This window comes from Peromyscus maniculatus, chromosome 5, assembly GCF_049852395.1.
Source record: "Peromyscus maniculatus bairdii isolate BWxNUB_F1_BW_parent chromosome 5, HU_Pman_BW_mat_3.1, whole genome shotgun sequence".
NCBI lineage: Eukaryota > Metazoa > Chordata > Mammalia > Rodentia > Cricetidae > Peromyscus > Peromyscus maniculatus.
This window is the reverse complement of record NC_134856.1, coordinates 139663534-139680912: the sequence shown is the minus strand read 5'-3', so window position 1 is coordinate 139680912 and position 17379 is coordinate 139663534. Positions and strand designations below refer to the sequence as shown.

Here is a 17379-nt window from a genome sequence, read left to right as displayed (position 1 = left end):
TAAAGTATGCACATGTCTGTGTGTGGGTATGAACATGTGAGTGTCCACAGAGGCCAGAAGCGTCAGATCCCCCTGGGCTGGACTTACAGGTGCCCGTGAACCACGCTACTGTGTTGATCCCACTGAGCGAGAATGAAAACCACCACCCAAATTAAAGCCAGTGAAGCGAGCTTTATTTACTATGTATAGGAGCAACTCTCCAAAGCAGGATTGAAGAGCAGTGTGGGTTAACTTTTCAGGCCTCTTCTATAGGGAAAAAGTGCCAACTGGGGATTTTCAAAGGAATTTGGTAACGTAAGGACTTGGCAAGCAAATTTTACAGAAGCAGACAGCAGACTAGATTATTTGACGGATCATCTTGGCAGAACATCTCGAGATATCTCAAGATTCCTTGGCAGAAAATCTTATCAGGATAGAGTACATTGAGGGGTGAGTCAAACTCCATGGGATGGGGAGCAAGTCAAATTCCAGAAACAGGTGAAAGCCCGGTCAGTTTGAAGTTTGCAGCAAAGAGAAACGAACTCCCTCTGACCTTGTAACAAAATGGCTTTTATCTTGAAGACGGAGTCAGGCTGGTCTATCACATGGATGCTAGGGACAGAACTCCAGGCCTCTACACAAGCTGCTCATGCCCTTAGCTGAGGCATCTCCCCAGCCCTCAAACCTTTGCTTTTGTTTGGCTTTGCTTCCGAGAGCCAAAGCTGTTTGACTTCAAGGGTGACCTACGAATTCATCAGAAGTGTAGTGAGCCCTGACGCCGTGCCAGGCCTGACACCGTGCCAGGCATCACAGGAACCACAAACAGAAGGCCTCTGTTTGGCTTTCACCAAACAATGACAAACTAGTACCACTCTGTGTGTGTGCAAAATTGTATTCCCGGCTTAGGTGGGAGTCACTGTTTCCACCTGTGCCAAATGAACATTTTTTATATACTTTCATTCAGTCAAACTCTCCTACGCAGCTATCCGGTGCTAGACAGAAGGAAACACTGACGAGGACACACAGGATGCTGCCGCCTGAGCTATTTCCTATATTTTATTTTACGAAGAAGAATCAGATCTGGGATGGGAAGGTAGGGTTTTGATCCTGCAAGTGGGCAGGGTAGAAAAGGGAGGCAGACAGCAGCCCAAACCACGTCCTCTGACTTACCTCAAGGCTCCTTGGTGACTACAAAATCCTGGCCCTAAGATTCTACAATCAGTAACAGACTTAAAATTGAACTTCTATATTCTATGTACTCAAGAACATTCTAGAATAAACTAGTAAGGTGAATGATAAAGAGTTAGAACTAAAGTAGTGTACGAATTCTCCATGAAATACAGTCAGAAAGCAGCCTGCCAATGTGAGATGAAGTTCTTTATGCCGTGGAAAAGTGTCAGCCACAGTCCGAAAGAGACCAAGATGAGTCACACATTCTCCTCACCTCCCCATCGTCGGGAGGGTACCAAACCAACAGGAGCTGTAGGGTTGTGTGGTTGTCCCCTGACAGCCCCCCAGCTTCCTTCAGTGTCCCTCTCTTTCAATCTCATGACTTTAAAGCTTTGTGAGTTTTACAACATGTACAGGGTTTCTCTGTGTAGCCCTGGCTGTCACGGAACTCGCTTTATAGACCAGACTGGCCTCAAACTCAGATCTGCCTACCTCTGCCTCTCCAGTGCCCCCCAGTCCTCCTACCACCCACCCCCACATACCGCCACGCTGGAGCTAAAGGCGTGCACCACCACACCCACCTTGAACATTTCTTTTTCTTTTTTGGTTTTCCGAGACAGGGTTTCTCTGTGTTGTTTTGGTGCCTGTCCTGGATCTCACTCTGTAGACCAGGCTGGCCTGGAACTTACAGAGATCCTCCTGGCTCTGCCTCCCGAGTGCTGGGATTAAAGGTGTGTGCCACCACTGCCCGGCTGAATATTTCTAACTAAAGTAACTGAATTCAGAGTTTCCATTGGGTCAGGGATATACAAAGAGGAAGTTAGAGAGCCTTGGCCTAGTGTGAGGGCCAGGAAGCTCTGAAAGGGAAACATTTCACTGAGACACCGGCCAGCACAGGTAAAGCACAGGAGATAGAGCAGCAGATGCTTGGTGAACGGTAACACATCGGCAGGGAAGAACAGAGACGACATCTCAGGGGCCACCAAACACCAGCATCCTCTTGGCCCACACGGCCACTTCCTTGTTCCCCTGTAAAATGCAGGCTTCATGTCAGAAGAGGAAGAAAGTTCTGGGGGAACTGAGCCAGGGCAGCCTGGGGGGCGGGAAGGCTGCTGCCGGTGCTCCAGGTACTGACTGTCCTCAGTGTGGCAGAGACCTTGGCTGGATATGACAAGTGGCCTCTTGCCAACAGGAAGACAGTGATTAACTTCTGAAACAGGAGGCCCCGCAGATGGGAAAGAGAAAAGCCATGCACTGTGAGGCAGGAAAAGCAAAGGCTGTGCAGGAGAGTTAAGTCAGGCCGTCTGGATCTGCAACTACACACATACACCCACACATGCACATACATACACACATACAACACATACACACACATGTACACATGCATGCACACTCACATTACTCAGGCAGGTTTTCTAACTTTTCTACTTCTTTCTCATCCAAAAGATGTCTCAGCTGTTAAGGGCAGGAACTACTCCAGAGGAATGGGACCAGGGTCACCCTGTAACTCCAGCTCTGGGTATTGAACGCTCTGTTTTCTGTGCAAACCTACATGCGCATCCTCACATGCAGACCCACACACATACACATGATTAGAAATAAAAATAAATGCTTAAACATTTAGGTGAAGGGCTAGAGAGATGGCTCAGTGCTTAAGAGCACTTGTTGAACACAGAGGATGTGTGTTCAATTTCTAGCACCCACGTGGTTGTTCACAACCATCCATTACCCCATTCCCTCTTCTGACCTCCACAGACACCAGGGACACACATGGTGCACATACATGCATGCAAGCAGAATACCCATACACAAAATAAAATTAATAAATGATTTAAGAAAATAGGTGAATAAATGCCCAGCATTATAGTCCTATGGAGAAATGAAAGCCCCAAACCAGGAGCCCCTGGGGAAGCGGGCCCCACCCCTGCCTCAGCGCTCTTGAGCAGTGAGTGTAAAGTACCAGCCTCGGTAAATGCTCCAGTATCAGCAATGATTTCACACCCTGTAGCTGGACTGCTACCTGAGTTCAGAACGTCAATTTCTGCCTGTAACAAACCCTGGGGTCCCTGGTGTGAGGCCTGTGAAGATGCCACACGATGCTTCCCCACCCCGCTCCTGAGTAGCTGGGATGATAGGCCTGTGCCACCACCCTGTGTCCATACCCAGCTTTGACTTAATCGGTCCACTCGGTATGAAGCCCCTGAGGCAAGCATGGCTCCCAGCTGTGCCTGGGAGGGCTTCTGGAGTTACTCTTCAGAGGCCTGGAGTAGGTCACAGCTTCAACTGTCAGTTTGCCACACCCAGGAGAGGGAACCTCAACTGGAAATTTGCCTCCATCAGATTTAACTTGTGGCCGTGGATGTAAAGCACTTTCTTAATTGAGGTTCCTTCTTCGCAGGTGTGTCGAGCTCACAACTGACGCCGACTGTGGCCTGGTCATGTCTACCTATTTCCTATTTAGGCAAACATGTTTCTTTTTATTATTATTATTATTATTATTATTATTATTATTATTATTATTTTATGTGTATTGGTGGTTTGTGTGTATGTCTGTGGGGGGGTCCCGTGGAACTGGAGTTACAGACAGTTGTGAGCTGCCATATGGGTTCTGGGAATTGAACCTGAGTCCTTTGGAAGAGCAGTCAGTGCTCTTAACCACTAAGCCATCTCTCCAGCCCCAAAATTCAATCTTTCTTGATTTTTTTTTTTTTTTTTGAGACAAGGTTTCTCTGTGTAGCTTTGCTCCTTTCCTGGATCTCGCTCTGTAGCCCAGGCTGGCCTTGAACTCACAGAGATCTGCCTGCCTCTGCCTCCCGAGTGCTGGGATTAAAGGCGTGTGCCACCACCGCCGGCAAACATTTCTCTTAAAGTCTTTATGGTATATAAATGCATGCCATGAGGTCCCATATCTATTTAATCATCAACCCTTTGATGTAGGTGACATGGCCAAGTTTAGAAATCTCCACAAAAGAACTGTTTTCCAAATGTAACTGGAGGTCAGTGACTGTCACTGAAGATGCAGTAAGTCCCAACCTATAACATGCGTTTGATATTTGTTTTTCAAAGAGAATGAAGACAGGAGGAAGGAGAGAGACAGACAGACAGAGAAGAGACTCGCTATGTAGCCCTGGCTGGTCTGGAAGTTACTATATGGACAAATCTTGTCTCAAACCAAATTGTGATAATCAGATTAAGTCGATCGTTACAGAAGCAGCCATAATCTGAGAGGAAGTTATGGGCTGAAAGTGTCAGTAATGACCACCACTGTCTCAGCCTCGCCTGTACCCCCCTCCTGTACCCCTCCACTTCAGCTGACGTCCCAGCCCAGTCTCACTTGACCAAAGGAGGCAGAGGTAGGGGAACAGTGTGTGCGTGGTCCAGCCTGGTACAGGAGTTTTTAGGGTCTACACTGGTCTGCCAGCCCCCACAAGTTAGATTCAGCCACCTGTCCCTAGTACACCAATTAAAGAGATAAATGGTGAAAAGCAGAGAAATGAGCTGTTTTCAGTGTGGTTACAGTGGAAAGAGGAACAACTGATAAATCTCAAGGCATCTTCTGATGTGGGTGTGAGTTGGGTGTAAGGAAAGGACAAGAGGGTGTATGTAATTAAGCATTCCCGGCCAAGATGTGTCCCTACGTCATTGACCCTTGACCTCCCCTGTGTCTGCTCTGCTCAGTCAAGTGTGATGATCTGCTATCAGAACTGTGTGTAAATTCTTCCCCCTCTGCCTAGCAGCAGGCTTCCCTGCCCTCAGCATGAGATTCTGTTAGATAATCTGATAGCAAAAGCATCTCCCTTTGAAATACCTTCTCTACTGCTCTCCTGCCAGGAAGGTAAAAACCCTGGGCTATGGTATAAGACTCTGTTTTGAGAGAGACAGAGAGAGGGAGAGAGAGAGAGAGGGAGAGAGAGAGGGAGAGAAACTGAAGCCATGCTTTCTGTTCTCAGTTTTTGAAAAATATCTGACCAAATAGTGTCTCAGACAAGTGTTGTTACCATCTTGGGGTCATTTGCCTGTGAATATTAGACAGCATATAAACATTCTTAGTCTCAGACTCCATCAGGAGCCTCAAAGGGAAAAAGACTGAAAGGCCACACATTCGGACTACAGTGAAGAGGTTCGGCAACGCCATTTGAAGAAACCCAGCAAGCTGTGGCTGGCACAGAGAAACAGAAGCATGGTCAGACTGCTTTTAGACTTCTCTGGCCCTCTCCCTCCAGATATATATATATATATATCTGGTTTTTTGAGACAAGGTTTCTCTGTGTAGTTTTGGTGACTGTCCTGGATCTCGCTCTGTAGATCAGGCTGGCCTCGAACTCACAGAGATCTGCCTGGCTCTGCCTCCCGAGTGCTGGGATTAAAGGTTTGTGCCACCACCGCCCGGCTCCAGAATATATTTTAGAAGTTTTCATGGGAATATCTTCCTTTACATCAAACAGGCCAAGCTAAGTCAGAGAAAGGCGAGAAACAGTACTGGAAATTAGATCAGGCAGAAATCATTATGCACACAGTCCAACACAAATGATGGGCACAGAAGTCAACCAACCTTTAAGAACAAAGGGAGAGCCAGGCATAGCAATGCATATTGTAGTCTCAGCACTTGGGAGGTGGAGGCAGGAGGATTGCTGTCATGAGCATACCAAGTCAGAAACAGACTAACCTATTTGTGTCTTTCTGTAACATCAGACTTTTCAGAAAAACAATGAATCTACAGGGTAAGATGTCCGGTGGCATCACTTTGCCACATAACCCCACTTTTCTTGGGGACCCTGCTGTCCTGGCCAGTTTATGTCAACTTGACACAAGCTGGAGTCATCTGAGAGGAGGGCACCTCAATTGAGAAAATGCCTCCATAAGACCTGGCTATATGGCATTTTCTTAATTAGTGATTGATGGGCTCCACCCCAGTGCATTGTGGGTGGGGCCACCTCTGGGCTGGTGGTTCTGGGTTCCACAAGAAAGCAGGCTGAGCAAGCCATGGGAGTAAGCCTCCTCCAGGGTCTCTGTCAGCTCCAGGTTCCTGCCCTGTGCCCTGTTTAAATTCTTGTCCTGACTTCTTTCAAATACTGATTATGATGTGGAAGTGTAAGGAAAATTAACCCTTTCCTTCCTGAGTTGCTTTAATTTAAACCCAGAACCACCTTAGATACAAGGGAGAGAGTCAGTGGTTAAGAGCACTGGTTTTTTGTTTTTGTTTGTTATTTGGTTGTTTGTTTGTTTGGTTGGTTGGTTGTTATTTGGTTGTTTGGTTGTTTGTTTGTTTGTTTGTTTGGTTGGTTGGTTGTTCAGTTGTTTGTTTGTTTGTTTGTTTGTTTGGTTGGTTGGTTGGTTGGTTGGTTGGAGGGGGAAGTTTGTTGTTGTTTTGTTTGGTTGTTTGGTTGGTTTGGTTTGGGATATTTGTTTGTTTGTTTGGTCTTTTGGAGACAAGGTCTCTCTTGTGTGAGTTCTGTGTGTTGAAGATTTATTTGGGTCAAATCATAGTCATGTGCCGGGTGTTACAGACAGCACCATTGACAGTGGTGAGGCTTGTGCAAATCTTTTATTTCTGAAAATTGAAATCAATGTGACTAATGCACATTTGCCCCATCGGTTTTAAAGTGGCACCAGCTGTCAGCTAGTTATGCTTGGCTTTTCCTTTTTGAAGGGGAATGTCCTCTTGATTCACACCTACTTCATCGTCTGAATCCTGACTGTTGTCTTTTATAATCGTCCTGTGGGGGTGTAAGACAAGTCTGTGGTGTGGGCAGTGAGTGGACAGGAGTTTCTACCTCCGGTTGCATCTGAGTGATACCTGAGATCAGTCGCTTGAGGAGGATGGATTCAGAGCTTTGGATAGTTTTCCCCCAAAGAACAAAGCAAGACACGGATATCAGTACAATCAGTGAGGACCGATTGCATTCGTGAACTGGTCTGAGCTTTCAGTTTGTGCAGAGGTGAGTCGCCTTCTGAGGAAGAATGAGGAAACAGGGAGAGGTTCAGGCCCAGTCAGAGGTGTGGAAGTTGCAAAAAGCAGGCAAGGGTAGGAGGATTTGCTAACTGGCACTTACTCAAGTCAGGCTCTTCCTCTGGCCGACTGGAAGGCCGCCTCCCAGGACCTTGCAAAGGGTTAAGTCAGCTCTGGGCAGAGACGTTCTCTCCACCTCTCAGGGCTAGTGAAGGGCTCTCTACATCAAGGAAGCCCTCTCATTGCTCCAGAGAGTTCAGGAATCCTCTGCCTCTTCTGTGCCCACAGCGTTTAGAAGCCAGGTTAGTGGTTGTTCGGGTCTCTTACTGCGGAAGAATGGGTGAAGTAATTTTCACCTGCAGAAAGGTTGAAGGTTTAAAAGGAACTAACTAGTCTTTGTCATTAACCACCTCCACATGATTGAAACCACACTACTGCCCACACACACACACAGGCATGCCCACAACCATCACGTCTGACTTTGCTGTTGCTGGTCTCTCTGGACTTCCTTTTGAGTTCACAAGAAGGCTGATTGCTCCTTCATCGCCAGGAAAAGCAACACCACACATCAGTTCAATAACACCCAGTGGGTTGTTTGCGGTTCTGTTTCTCAAGTGTCCCCAGATATCTTTTACACTAATTCCTTTTCCTGTCACTATGATAAACTACTCTGACAAAAGCAGTTTAGGCCCATCGGTGGAACACGCCTTTAATCCCTGCAGGGAAGGCGGAGGCTGCGTTCGAGGTCAGCCTGGTCTACACAGTGAGTTCCAGGACAGCCAGAGCTACACGGAGACCCTGTCTCAAAACCAAACAAAAACTAACAAACGAAGAAAGCAGTTTAGGGGAGACAAGGGTTCCTCTGGCTCAGAGTTTACGATCTATGGCAGGGACATAGAGGCAGCAGGCGCTTGAAGCAGATGGTCACATGACACCCACCATCGGGAATACGGATGCTGGTGCTCGGCTCACTTTCTCCTCAGTCCAGGAGCCAAGCACAGGGAATGGGGCTGCCCTGGGTTGGTGTGGGTCTTTCCACCTCAGTCAACCTGATTGATACCACACAGGTGTGCCTGGAAGCTTGTCTCCTAGGTGACGCCACGTCCCATCAAGTTGACACCACAAATGACTTGGTTATGTGTCTTTAGTTTCTTGCAGTTACCATGTTCTCCAATACTTATTTGTATTTGTTTTTCATGGCAGTGGCAGTTGAAATAGTTCAGATTGATAAAAAGGAAAAAAATAGTTCTCACCAAAAAAGGGGGAAGAGGTTGTTTCTTCTGGAGCCAAATAACCTAGGAACACAGATTGAGGTTACCCCAAACTCTGTGTTCCAATGTGATAAGTTTCATAAAGTTTTTACAGCCACAAAGCAAACACAGTCATAACTCAATACAGTTTTCAAATAGATCGCTGGGGTGCTCTAGCAAGGGGATTGGCAGATCCAGCTGGGTCAGCTCTTAAGGGAGAGGGCCATAGAATGGCCCTCATACATACATAGAATGTTCTCACTTTTAGGGCAGCAGAATGTTGTTCTCCACCAAGGCCAGAGGTAGGACTTAGATTCCTTTTTAAAAATACATTTTTAATAAAAAAGAAAAAAGAAAAGAAAAAGCCCAGTGTGGTGATACACACTTTTAATCCCAGCACTCAGGAGACAGAGGCAGGTAGATCTCTATGAGTTGGAGGCTAGCCTGGTCTACAGAGCAAGTTCCAAGACAGCCAGCGCTACCTAGAGAAACCTGTCTCAAAACACACACACACACACACACACACACACACACACACACACACACACACACACACACACACACAAATGGTTTAATTTTATTTTATTCGTATGAATGTTTGCCTTACTGTATGTCTGTGCACACATGTGCATGCCTGGTGCCAATGAAGGCCAGAAGTGGGTGTCAGATCCCCTGGAACTGGACTTATAGATGCTTGACCATGTGGATGCTGGGAACTGAACCCAGGTCCTCTGCAAGAGCAGCCAGTGTTCTTGAGTACTGAGCCACCTCTCTGGCCCCAGGGTTCCATTCTTTTGACCAGAAACCAGGAGCTAGCTTCCCCTGAAAACTCCATCTTTTCGTATTGTGCCTGGGAGGTGGAACACAAAGCCGCTGGTGAGGACCGAATCTACTGGTGCCTGTCTGGCTGCCCAGCACTTCCGCATGTTAATTCCTAAGCTGGTCCCACTGGCAGAGCCTGCTGGAGTCAGGGTGGAGTGTAGGAGTCACCGTCCCAACAGCTCTGGTGGAGTGGAGCCCCCTAGTGGACACTACACAGCAGCATCCTGGTGCTGGAAGCCGTGCACTTCATGGAAATAAGACCAGGACTCGTGAATTCCAGTGGGGAAAAGCAAAACCCTGTGAGAGAAACCATGAAGTAGGACTTTAGACAGCTAAGAAGAATGTTCAAACTGTTCACTTACTGCTTAAGAAGCTAAATGGCCACAGGGCTGAAGCCTCTGCTCCCAGACACGCTTACGCTTCTCACACTAACTCACTTTCCAGACTATAGTGCGGACAGCTCCAGAGGCAAAACTGAGATTTCCCACCGTGTACAAATAAAATGAAAGTGCTCCCATGCTCACAGATGAATCTGCTCACTGCTTCTTGGGGGCTGCAGACACGGCTCAGAGGTTAAGAGCCCTGACTGCTCTTGCAGAGGGACCATTCAGCTCCCAGAACCTCCAGCTCCACGGATCTGACGCCCTCTTCTGGCCCCCATGAGCATTGCACACATACATGATGCACATACATACATGAAGCAAAGCACTCATGAATAATAAATAAATTTTAGAAACAGGATCTAACTATGTAATCCTGGCTGTCCTGGAACTCACTACGTAGACCAGGCTCGCCTCAAACTCACAGAGATCCACCTGTCTTTGTCTCCCCAGGGTAGGAGGGGAAGACTTCAACTTGGGCCTGAGGGGAGCACAGCTCATTCACTAAGACCAAGGACAGAGCATTCCCTCAATACACTCTCCCCCTGGACCTTGGGTTTTATTGCCTGGAGTGTTATTGTCCTTGTACCTTTTTAACTGTTACCCTAGTTAGAGTTTCTATTGCTGCAATGAAACACTGTAACTAAAAAGCAACCTGGGGAGGAAGAGGTTTATTTGGCTTACACTTCTACATCACTGTTCAGCACTGAAGGGAGTCAGGACAGGAACTCAAACAGAGCAGGAACCTGGAGACAGGAGCTGATGCCGACCGAGGCCATGGACAGGCGCTGCTCACTGGCTTGATCTCCATCACTTGCTCAGTCTGCTTTCTTATAGAACCCAGGACCTCCAGCCCAGGGATGGCACCACCCACCATGGACTGGACTCTCCCACTGATCACTAAATGAGAAAATGCCTTACAGCTGGATCTCATGGAGGCATTTCCTCAGCTGAGGCTCCTTCCTCTCTGATGACTCCAGCTTGTGTCAAGTTGACCACAAAACCAGCCAGCGCAACTGTTAATGGAGATGTATAATATGTTCTATCAGAAATACAGTTTAATATCTCATTAAATATATTTGATAAGATATTAATCTTCAATATCTTAAATATGTTTTAAGTTTTATTTACATGTATGCATGCATGTTTTCAGCCCCTGTTCCATTGCTTTGAAACATATATGTGATTCCTCCTGTCAGTGTCCTGGAGGTTCTACCTAAGAAGGTAGTGCTTATAGGTATGAGAATCAAAGGTGTCAGTAATCTGACTTATTAAATAGACAGAAAGAAATGGTGGCTAATAAGTGATAGATGCCTCTGTCATAGACCCACAGTTCCAACTTAGAGAGAAGCTGGTCATTTTCCACTCACCCACCCACACCCACAATAACCCTTACTTCTGTTCTAAATCCTTGAGTGGGAGGCCCTTGTCTTCCTGGAAATATAAAGACCAAGGAGTGAGTCCATTGGACAGAGCAATCCCAGAACACAAGGTAAAACCCATTTGGGGTTCTCTCTGTGAGTGTGCAAAGCTGCACACACACACACACACACACACACACACACACACACACACACACACACATACACACGATCACATGCACTTTTCGTGATCATCGATTTAAACCCACAGTCTGAGTCCCTCAGCAAAGATTTCAGACGCTGCCAGCAGGTGGCAGGCATGGTCAGCATCAAAAGGCTGAAGCTCATCCAGGGAGAAAAATCTCAGGTTTCTGGAAAGAGCCAGAAAGAAAATGCTGTTGTGTGGACAAACAACTGAGGTTTAGAACGATATGGTCTGCGGAGTGTCACACACAGTTACAAATAAAAGCCCCAAGGTCCAGGGGAGAGTTAGTGTGCTGAGGGAGTACTCTGCCCTTGGTCTCAGGGTTCAGGTTCAGGCCGGTGCTGAAGTTTTCCCCTCAATCCTCTACTTACTGCATCTTTAATTAGGGACCCTGATTTTATTCACACGTGTAATCCTGGAACCTGTTGTTTTCAACTTAAATGTTAAGGAACATGTAAGAATCCATGAATGCAGAATAGTAAAGAGCCCAGAGGGCCCTCAGTGCAATGGCCACTGTTCTGTCCTCTTCCCATTCTTTGTATACATACACTGCATTTCCTCCCATACCATCACCAGGAATTCCTGAGAGACCCACCAGAGATGCCACATGTTACAGGCAGATTGCGGCACCCGCTTGGAGTCTTAGTCTCCTTACAAGAATTTAAAGGTGGGAGTGGTAACACACACCTTTGATCCGGGTGCTCAAGAGACAGGAGAATCTCTGTGAGTTCAAGGTCAGCCTGGTCTACATAGCAAGTTCCAGGACAGCCAGGGCCACAAAGAAGGAAGAAGGAAGGAAGGAAGGAGGGAGGGAGGAGAGAGGGAGAAAGGAAGGAGAGAGGGAAGGAGGGAAGAAGAAGGAAGGAAGGAAGACTATTTAAGAACAGACACACAAGGACAGTTTTATTAGAGTTTAAAATTGAAGCCCGGGGGCATGGAACTTCTACCCAGAAGAGAGAAAGAAGAGGCCGTGCCCGCTGAGTTAAACAGGCATGGAGGTGAGCAACATGTGAGCAAGATGTTCCTTCCTAAAGAGAAGGAAACTTTAGAGAAATTGTGGCCAGAAAAGAGATGGAAAGAAAAGGAAGCGCTTGCCTCTCGGAACTACTCCAATTTAGGAAGCTCCAGAGTTGGAGCTCATGCCCATGTCCACACTAGGGCCAGGAATTCTGGGAAGGAAAGGGATAATCATTTCTCCTATCGCTTGCGCATGGCTTAAAGGTGGAGCTGCCTCCCTGAGGGGTGGTCCCTCAGCTGGGTGATTCACTTGCCCTGCTGAAACGTTAGGTCCCCACCCAAGTCCCCTGGTACTGACTCTGCAGTCAGAGCCAAAGGTGGGAAGCTGTCTGTCCTTCTTCAGTGTGCAGCATGTGGATCTTTCCCATCAGAGCAAAATAAAGCAAAACTCATCTGTTTCCTTATGAGCCCACAATTCCCTGGCAGTTCCCTGAATCAGGTGCCTCATCTGAACCCTGAAGCTGGCCTCCTGCCACTTCTCACAATCCTTCCTGGAATCTTCACTGAAGGACACTTGTGTTTGGGCTCTGACTCCATATCTTTTCACTTTGCTTTTTTCTTAGGACGAAGACTTGGAAGAGCAGGAGACACCAGGAAACGGCACAGTCAGGAGCAGAGTTGTACAGAATGGGGAAGAAGGAAACACCAAGCAGGTAGGACAGGTGTGGAGGGTGGGTAAGGAACTGTTGCTATGGCGATCCTCTGCCGCCTGTGAAGGAAGTGTGGTTAGTGTGTCTAAGGCAGAGTCAGCTAGGAAGCACACATATCCTAACAACAAGACTCTGCTTTTACAGACAGCCTCAGAGTTCCCCAAAAGGGAAACCAGCCCAAGGCCAAAAGCCCAGGCATAGGCCAGCATGGATGAGCAGCCTTGTAGCCCGGCTACTGGGTGGGTGGGGTGGGGGGGTGGCTCGGTTCCATCGAGCCGGAGAGTCCCTTACAGGACTTCAGTTTACACAGCCTTTGTTTATTGTTTTCATTTTATTATTGTTGTTTTGTTTTTAATTTTTTTTGGGGGGGGAGGGGAGGGGAGGAGAGGGCCTCAAGTGACCCAAGCTAGATTCAAGTTCAATATGCCACATAGGGTGACCTTGAACTCCTGATCCTCTGGCTTCAGCATCCCAAGTGTGGGATGACAGGCATGGACACCACATCTGGCAAGGAACTCTGGGTAATTAGATTTAGGTAGAATTTCTTCAGTTGCTGGAGGGGAAAAGTGAGTAGTTACTCATGTAGATCATCCATTGAAAACTAGTCCTGAGTACCAAAAACTGGGAAAAATTGTTGCAGCAAAATGACGCAAGTTGTCATTTTACCCGAGGGGAGTGTCTTGGTATGTCTTGGAACGTAGCCTATGTTTACGCAAACAGACTCTTGGGCATGTGGATACTGGGATCACATTCCCTCTTACTTACCACTTATCTCATTCCATACAGTGTCAGTGTCACTAAGTGTCCCCCAGCAAACAAGCTAGTCCACATGAAAACCACCACACAGATGCTTACAGCAGCTTTTGTTATTCATAATTGGCAAACCTTGGAAGCAGCCCAGATACCCGTCAGTAAAACTGATGAACCGTGGTTTGTCCAGATAATGCGATGTTTTTCAACACTAGAAACAAATGATGAAGGGCTGAGAAGAACTAGAAGGGCTGTCCATGCATATCACAGTGAGGGAAGCCAGTTTACAATGGGGACACCCCATGCCACCCCAGAAACATCATCCTGGTAAAGGAAAAACCATAGAGGAGTGAAGAGATATTGGTTTCCAGGGCTTAGGGAGAAGGTGAGGGTGAGCAGCAGGAATTTTAGGGCACTGAAACCATCCTGTACACTACAACAGTGAAGATCCACTGTTAACCATTTATCCATAGACTGAGTGCTCCAGAAATGACCCTTGTATAAGCCGGGGTTCTCTACAGGAAAAAACTTACAAAATGTATATATATATATATATACATTTTATATATAATACCTAATACCCCCCCACTATATATATATATATAGTGGGGGGGTATTAGGTATTAGAATGGCTTACAGGCTGTGGTCCAGCTAGTCCAACAATGGCTAACAATGGAAGGTCCCAGAATCCAGTAGTTGTTCAGTCCATGAGGTTGGAGGTCTCAACCTGGTCTCCACTACACACTGGAATCCTAAAGAAGGAGGCTCTAACGTCAGTGAAGGAACAGACTTGAGAGAGAGAGAGAGAGAGAGAGAGAGAGAGAGAGAGAGAGAGAGAGAGAGAGAGAGAGAGAGCAGGCAAACAGCAAAAGCTTCCTTCTCCCATGTCCTTTACAAAGGCTGCCAGCAGAAGGTATGGCCAGATTAAATGTGGGTCTTCTCACTTCAAAAGATTTAATTAAGGAAAACCCCTCATAGGTATACCCGCCACTTGAGTCTCCAGATGTAGTCAATTGACAAACGATAATAGGCGTGACAACCCTGATGGTAAACTATGGGACTGTGTGGTCACCAGTGCAGCAGGTTCATCTGTGGTAACAAATGGACCTCTCTGGCGCAGGCTGTTCGCAGGGGAAAGGACCGTGTGAGGATCTATGGAAGTCTCCATATTTACAGCTTACTTCTCTGTGAAGCTGCAATTGCTCTAAAGTCTATTTTTTCGTTGTTTCACACAAGAACAGAGCAAAACTTCCATACTTCATAACTATAAGCAGGAATGCACAGGCTGAGTAGCAGCTGGTTTGGTGGCAACAAGCATTGGGTGAAGTTAAAGGAAGCCACTGGGTAGGTGTGCACACATCTGTGCACACAGTGGACCCATCAGGGAGCGGGTGTGAGCAGATGGTGGCAGGAAGAAACACACAAATTCCAGCAGTGACGGGAAGTGGGAGATAACCCATGATGATGGAGGTTCGGGATAGATTTGAACCCGTGATGATGGAGGTTCAGGATAGATTGAACCCGTGATGATGGAGGCTCAGGATAGATTGAACCCGTGATGATGGAGGCTCAGGATAGATTGAACCTGTGATGATGGAGGCTCAGGATAGATTTGGTGTCCATGGTAAATTAAACAGAAGCATCCCATAGGTGGCAGGCAGCTTGGGACACGTTAACAACAGAACATCATAACCATTTAAATCAAATATTTGCTAAAGTTGGCCAAGCTAGATGTCAGGTAGGAATAAATGGATAAGGGACTGGAGAGATGGCTCAGCAGTTAAGAGCACTGGGTGCTCTGCTGAGGACCTGGCTGCCACCTCCAGCACCCACATGGCAGCTCACAACCATCTGTAACTGCAGCCCCATAGGATTGACACCCTCTTTTTTTTTTTTATTTTATTTTGGTTTTTCGAGACAGGATTTCTCTGTGTAGTTTTGGTGCCTTTCCTGGATCTCACCCTGTAGACCAGGCTGGCCTCGAACTCACAGAGATCCACCTGGCTCTGCCTCTCACATGCACCATTACCGCCTGGCTCTGACACTCTCTTTTGGCCTCTGCGGGCACTACATGTATGTGGTGCATACACATATGGGCAGAACATTGATAAAATAAAATAAAATAAAAATAGGTAAGTCTGTTTTTAAAAGAAGACATAAATGGCCGACTGTAGCATCTGGAAGTTGGTTGGACTCTTCCTGTGGCCCATGCCTTCCTAGTTCTTGAGGAGCACTCCAGAAACAAAGCTGACAGGAGGCAGAAGCGGGGAGAGTCCTCGACGTGCTGTGTGACCTGTGGTGTCTTTCTGGTCAGAAGTGTGTCTAGCTCTGTGTTTTAAGTGCAGAGGATAAAGGCCACTCTGCGAGCAGCAGGGAGCAGAAGCATCACATCTGCCAGTGCGCAGCCGGAGCCGATCCGCACCTGAACGCTCCCCGGCACCTGAAGAATTATTGTGGGATGGACAGAGGGAGCTGTTCTGGGGGAAGGATAGATAGGTCATGGATATTTGGAGAAAGCTCATACTGTTCCCAGAAAAACTGTTCACGGAAAGTGGCTCAGGTGCATGTTACATTTAAGTCATTAGGGCAAGGGCAATGCCTTTGTGAGTCCTGAGGGGAGTCTCTTAAAGGAGGAGGCAGGTGTTCATATCTGCAAGCCAAGCCTTGGTTTGGTTTCAGTACTCTGGAAATGAGCTGGTTCAATGTAAAGGGAGAATTACACAGCCTTTGTTGTTAACTTCCTTTACCCCTTTCCAAAACCAGAGCTGGTGTCTGGTGTCGAATGATTACAGCAGAAACGAGAACAAGATCAGAAATGCAAACATGTTCGCTTTTAAAAAATGAAAAAGGTGGTGGTGGGGGGTGGGTACCAGAGGCTCCTCTGGGAGGGAAGAGGAAGTAAGTGTGATCCTGAATTTCTTCTGATTATAAAAGGGAAAAAATGCCCATGCAGTAGATAAGGGGAGCCATTTCCTGTATGATAATTTTAAAAGGATTGTTGAACATTCTTTGTTTGAATGCTGAGCAAAGGAGTCCAGAGTCCATGGTGCCCAGATTCTCATTATTCTTTCTCTCCAATGTTTGATCTCCAGGGTGACAGGAAGATCACGATTGAGCAGGAGTCTCTAGGAAACAAAGAAGACGTGGAGGATGATGACCAAGATGAGCATCAAAAAGGGTACCGTTCTTAAGCCAGAGACATCACCACATCTACCCGCTGTGTGTTTTATTCCATGTTTTGTCATTTTGCTTTATTCTATTCTAAATTAAATTTTACTATGCCTCATTAGAAATTGTCACCACCTCGAGCCTCACCCATCCAGCACTACTTGGAAAAAAATTAATGGCCTTTGGGGGTGATAGATGTGGTCAGTTTGAAAAGATGTTGTTCTAGGAACCAGTATTTATTTTCACATTCACCCAGGACAGTCTTCTCATTAAAGGTATAAATTACTAACTAATGGCTCCAATCCCTACATAAAGAGTCAATTCATCTTCTCCATAGCAATCAATAGCAATTGATTTCTCAAAGCCTACATTAAATCTCAGGGAACTAGTCCGGGGCAATGGCTGGTGGTAAAGGTACCTGCTGCCAAGCCTGGTGCCCTGGCGGCAACCCCCAGGTAACCCCCAGGACCTACCTGCTGGAAAGAGAGAACCAATTGCTGAGCGTTGCCAGATTTCCCCATCTGTTCTGTGCACACACATGTCCAAATACACACATAAAACAAACACAGTGACAAAAATTAAACTGTCGCCTTTCTTATCTTGTAGCCTTGCATTAGTTCAAGTTTTTATAATCTCCTAAGTCAGGAGAGACATCGGGTGTGACCTTGAATTTGCCC

General features: G+C 46.8%; 1 protein-coding gene across 2 annotated transcripts in view; it reads left to right on the top strand.

The window, feature by feature from the left end:
* Positions 1-17379, top strand: part of Slc28a3 (solute carrier family 28 member 3) — a 56493-nt gene that overhangs the window by 9143 nt on the left and 29971 nt on the right. The window contains exons 2-3 of one of the 2 annotated variants that reach the window (XM_006981683.3): positions 12698-12787; positions 16627-16712. In XM_006981683.3, coding sequence (XP_006981745.1) covers positions 12698-12787; positions 16627-16712 — 176 coding nt within the window. Of the gene's footprint in view, positions 1-12697; positions 12788-16626; positions 16754-17379 lie in introns of both variants that reach the window. The other variant, XM_076573465.1, reaches the window with a different exon arrangement.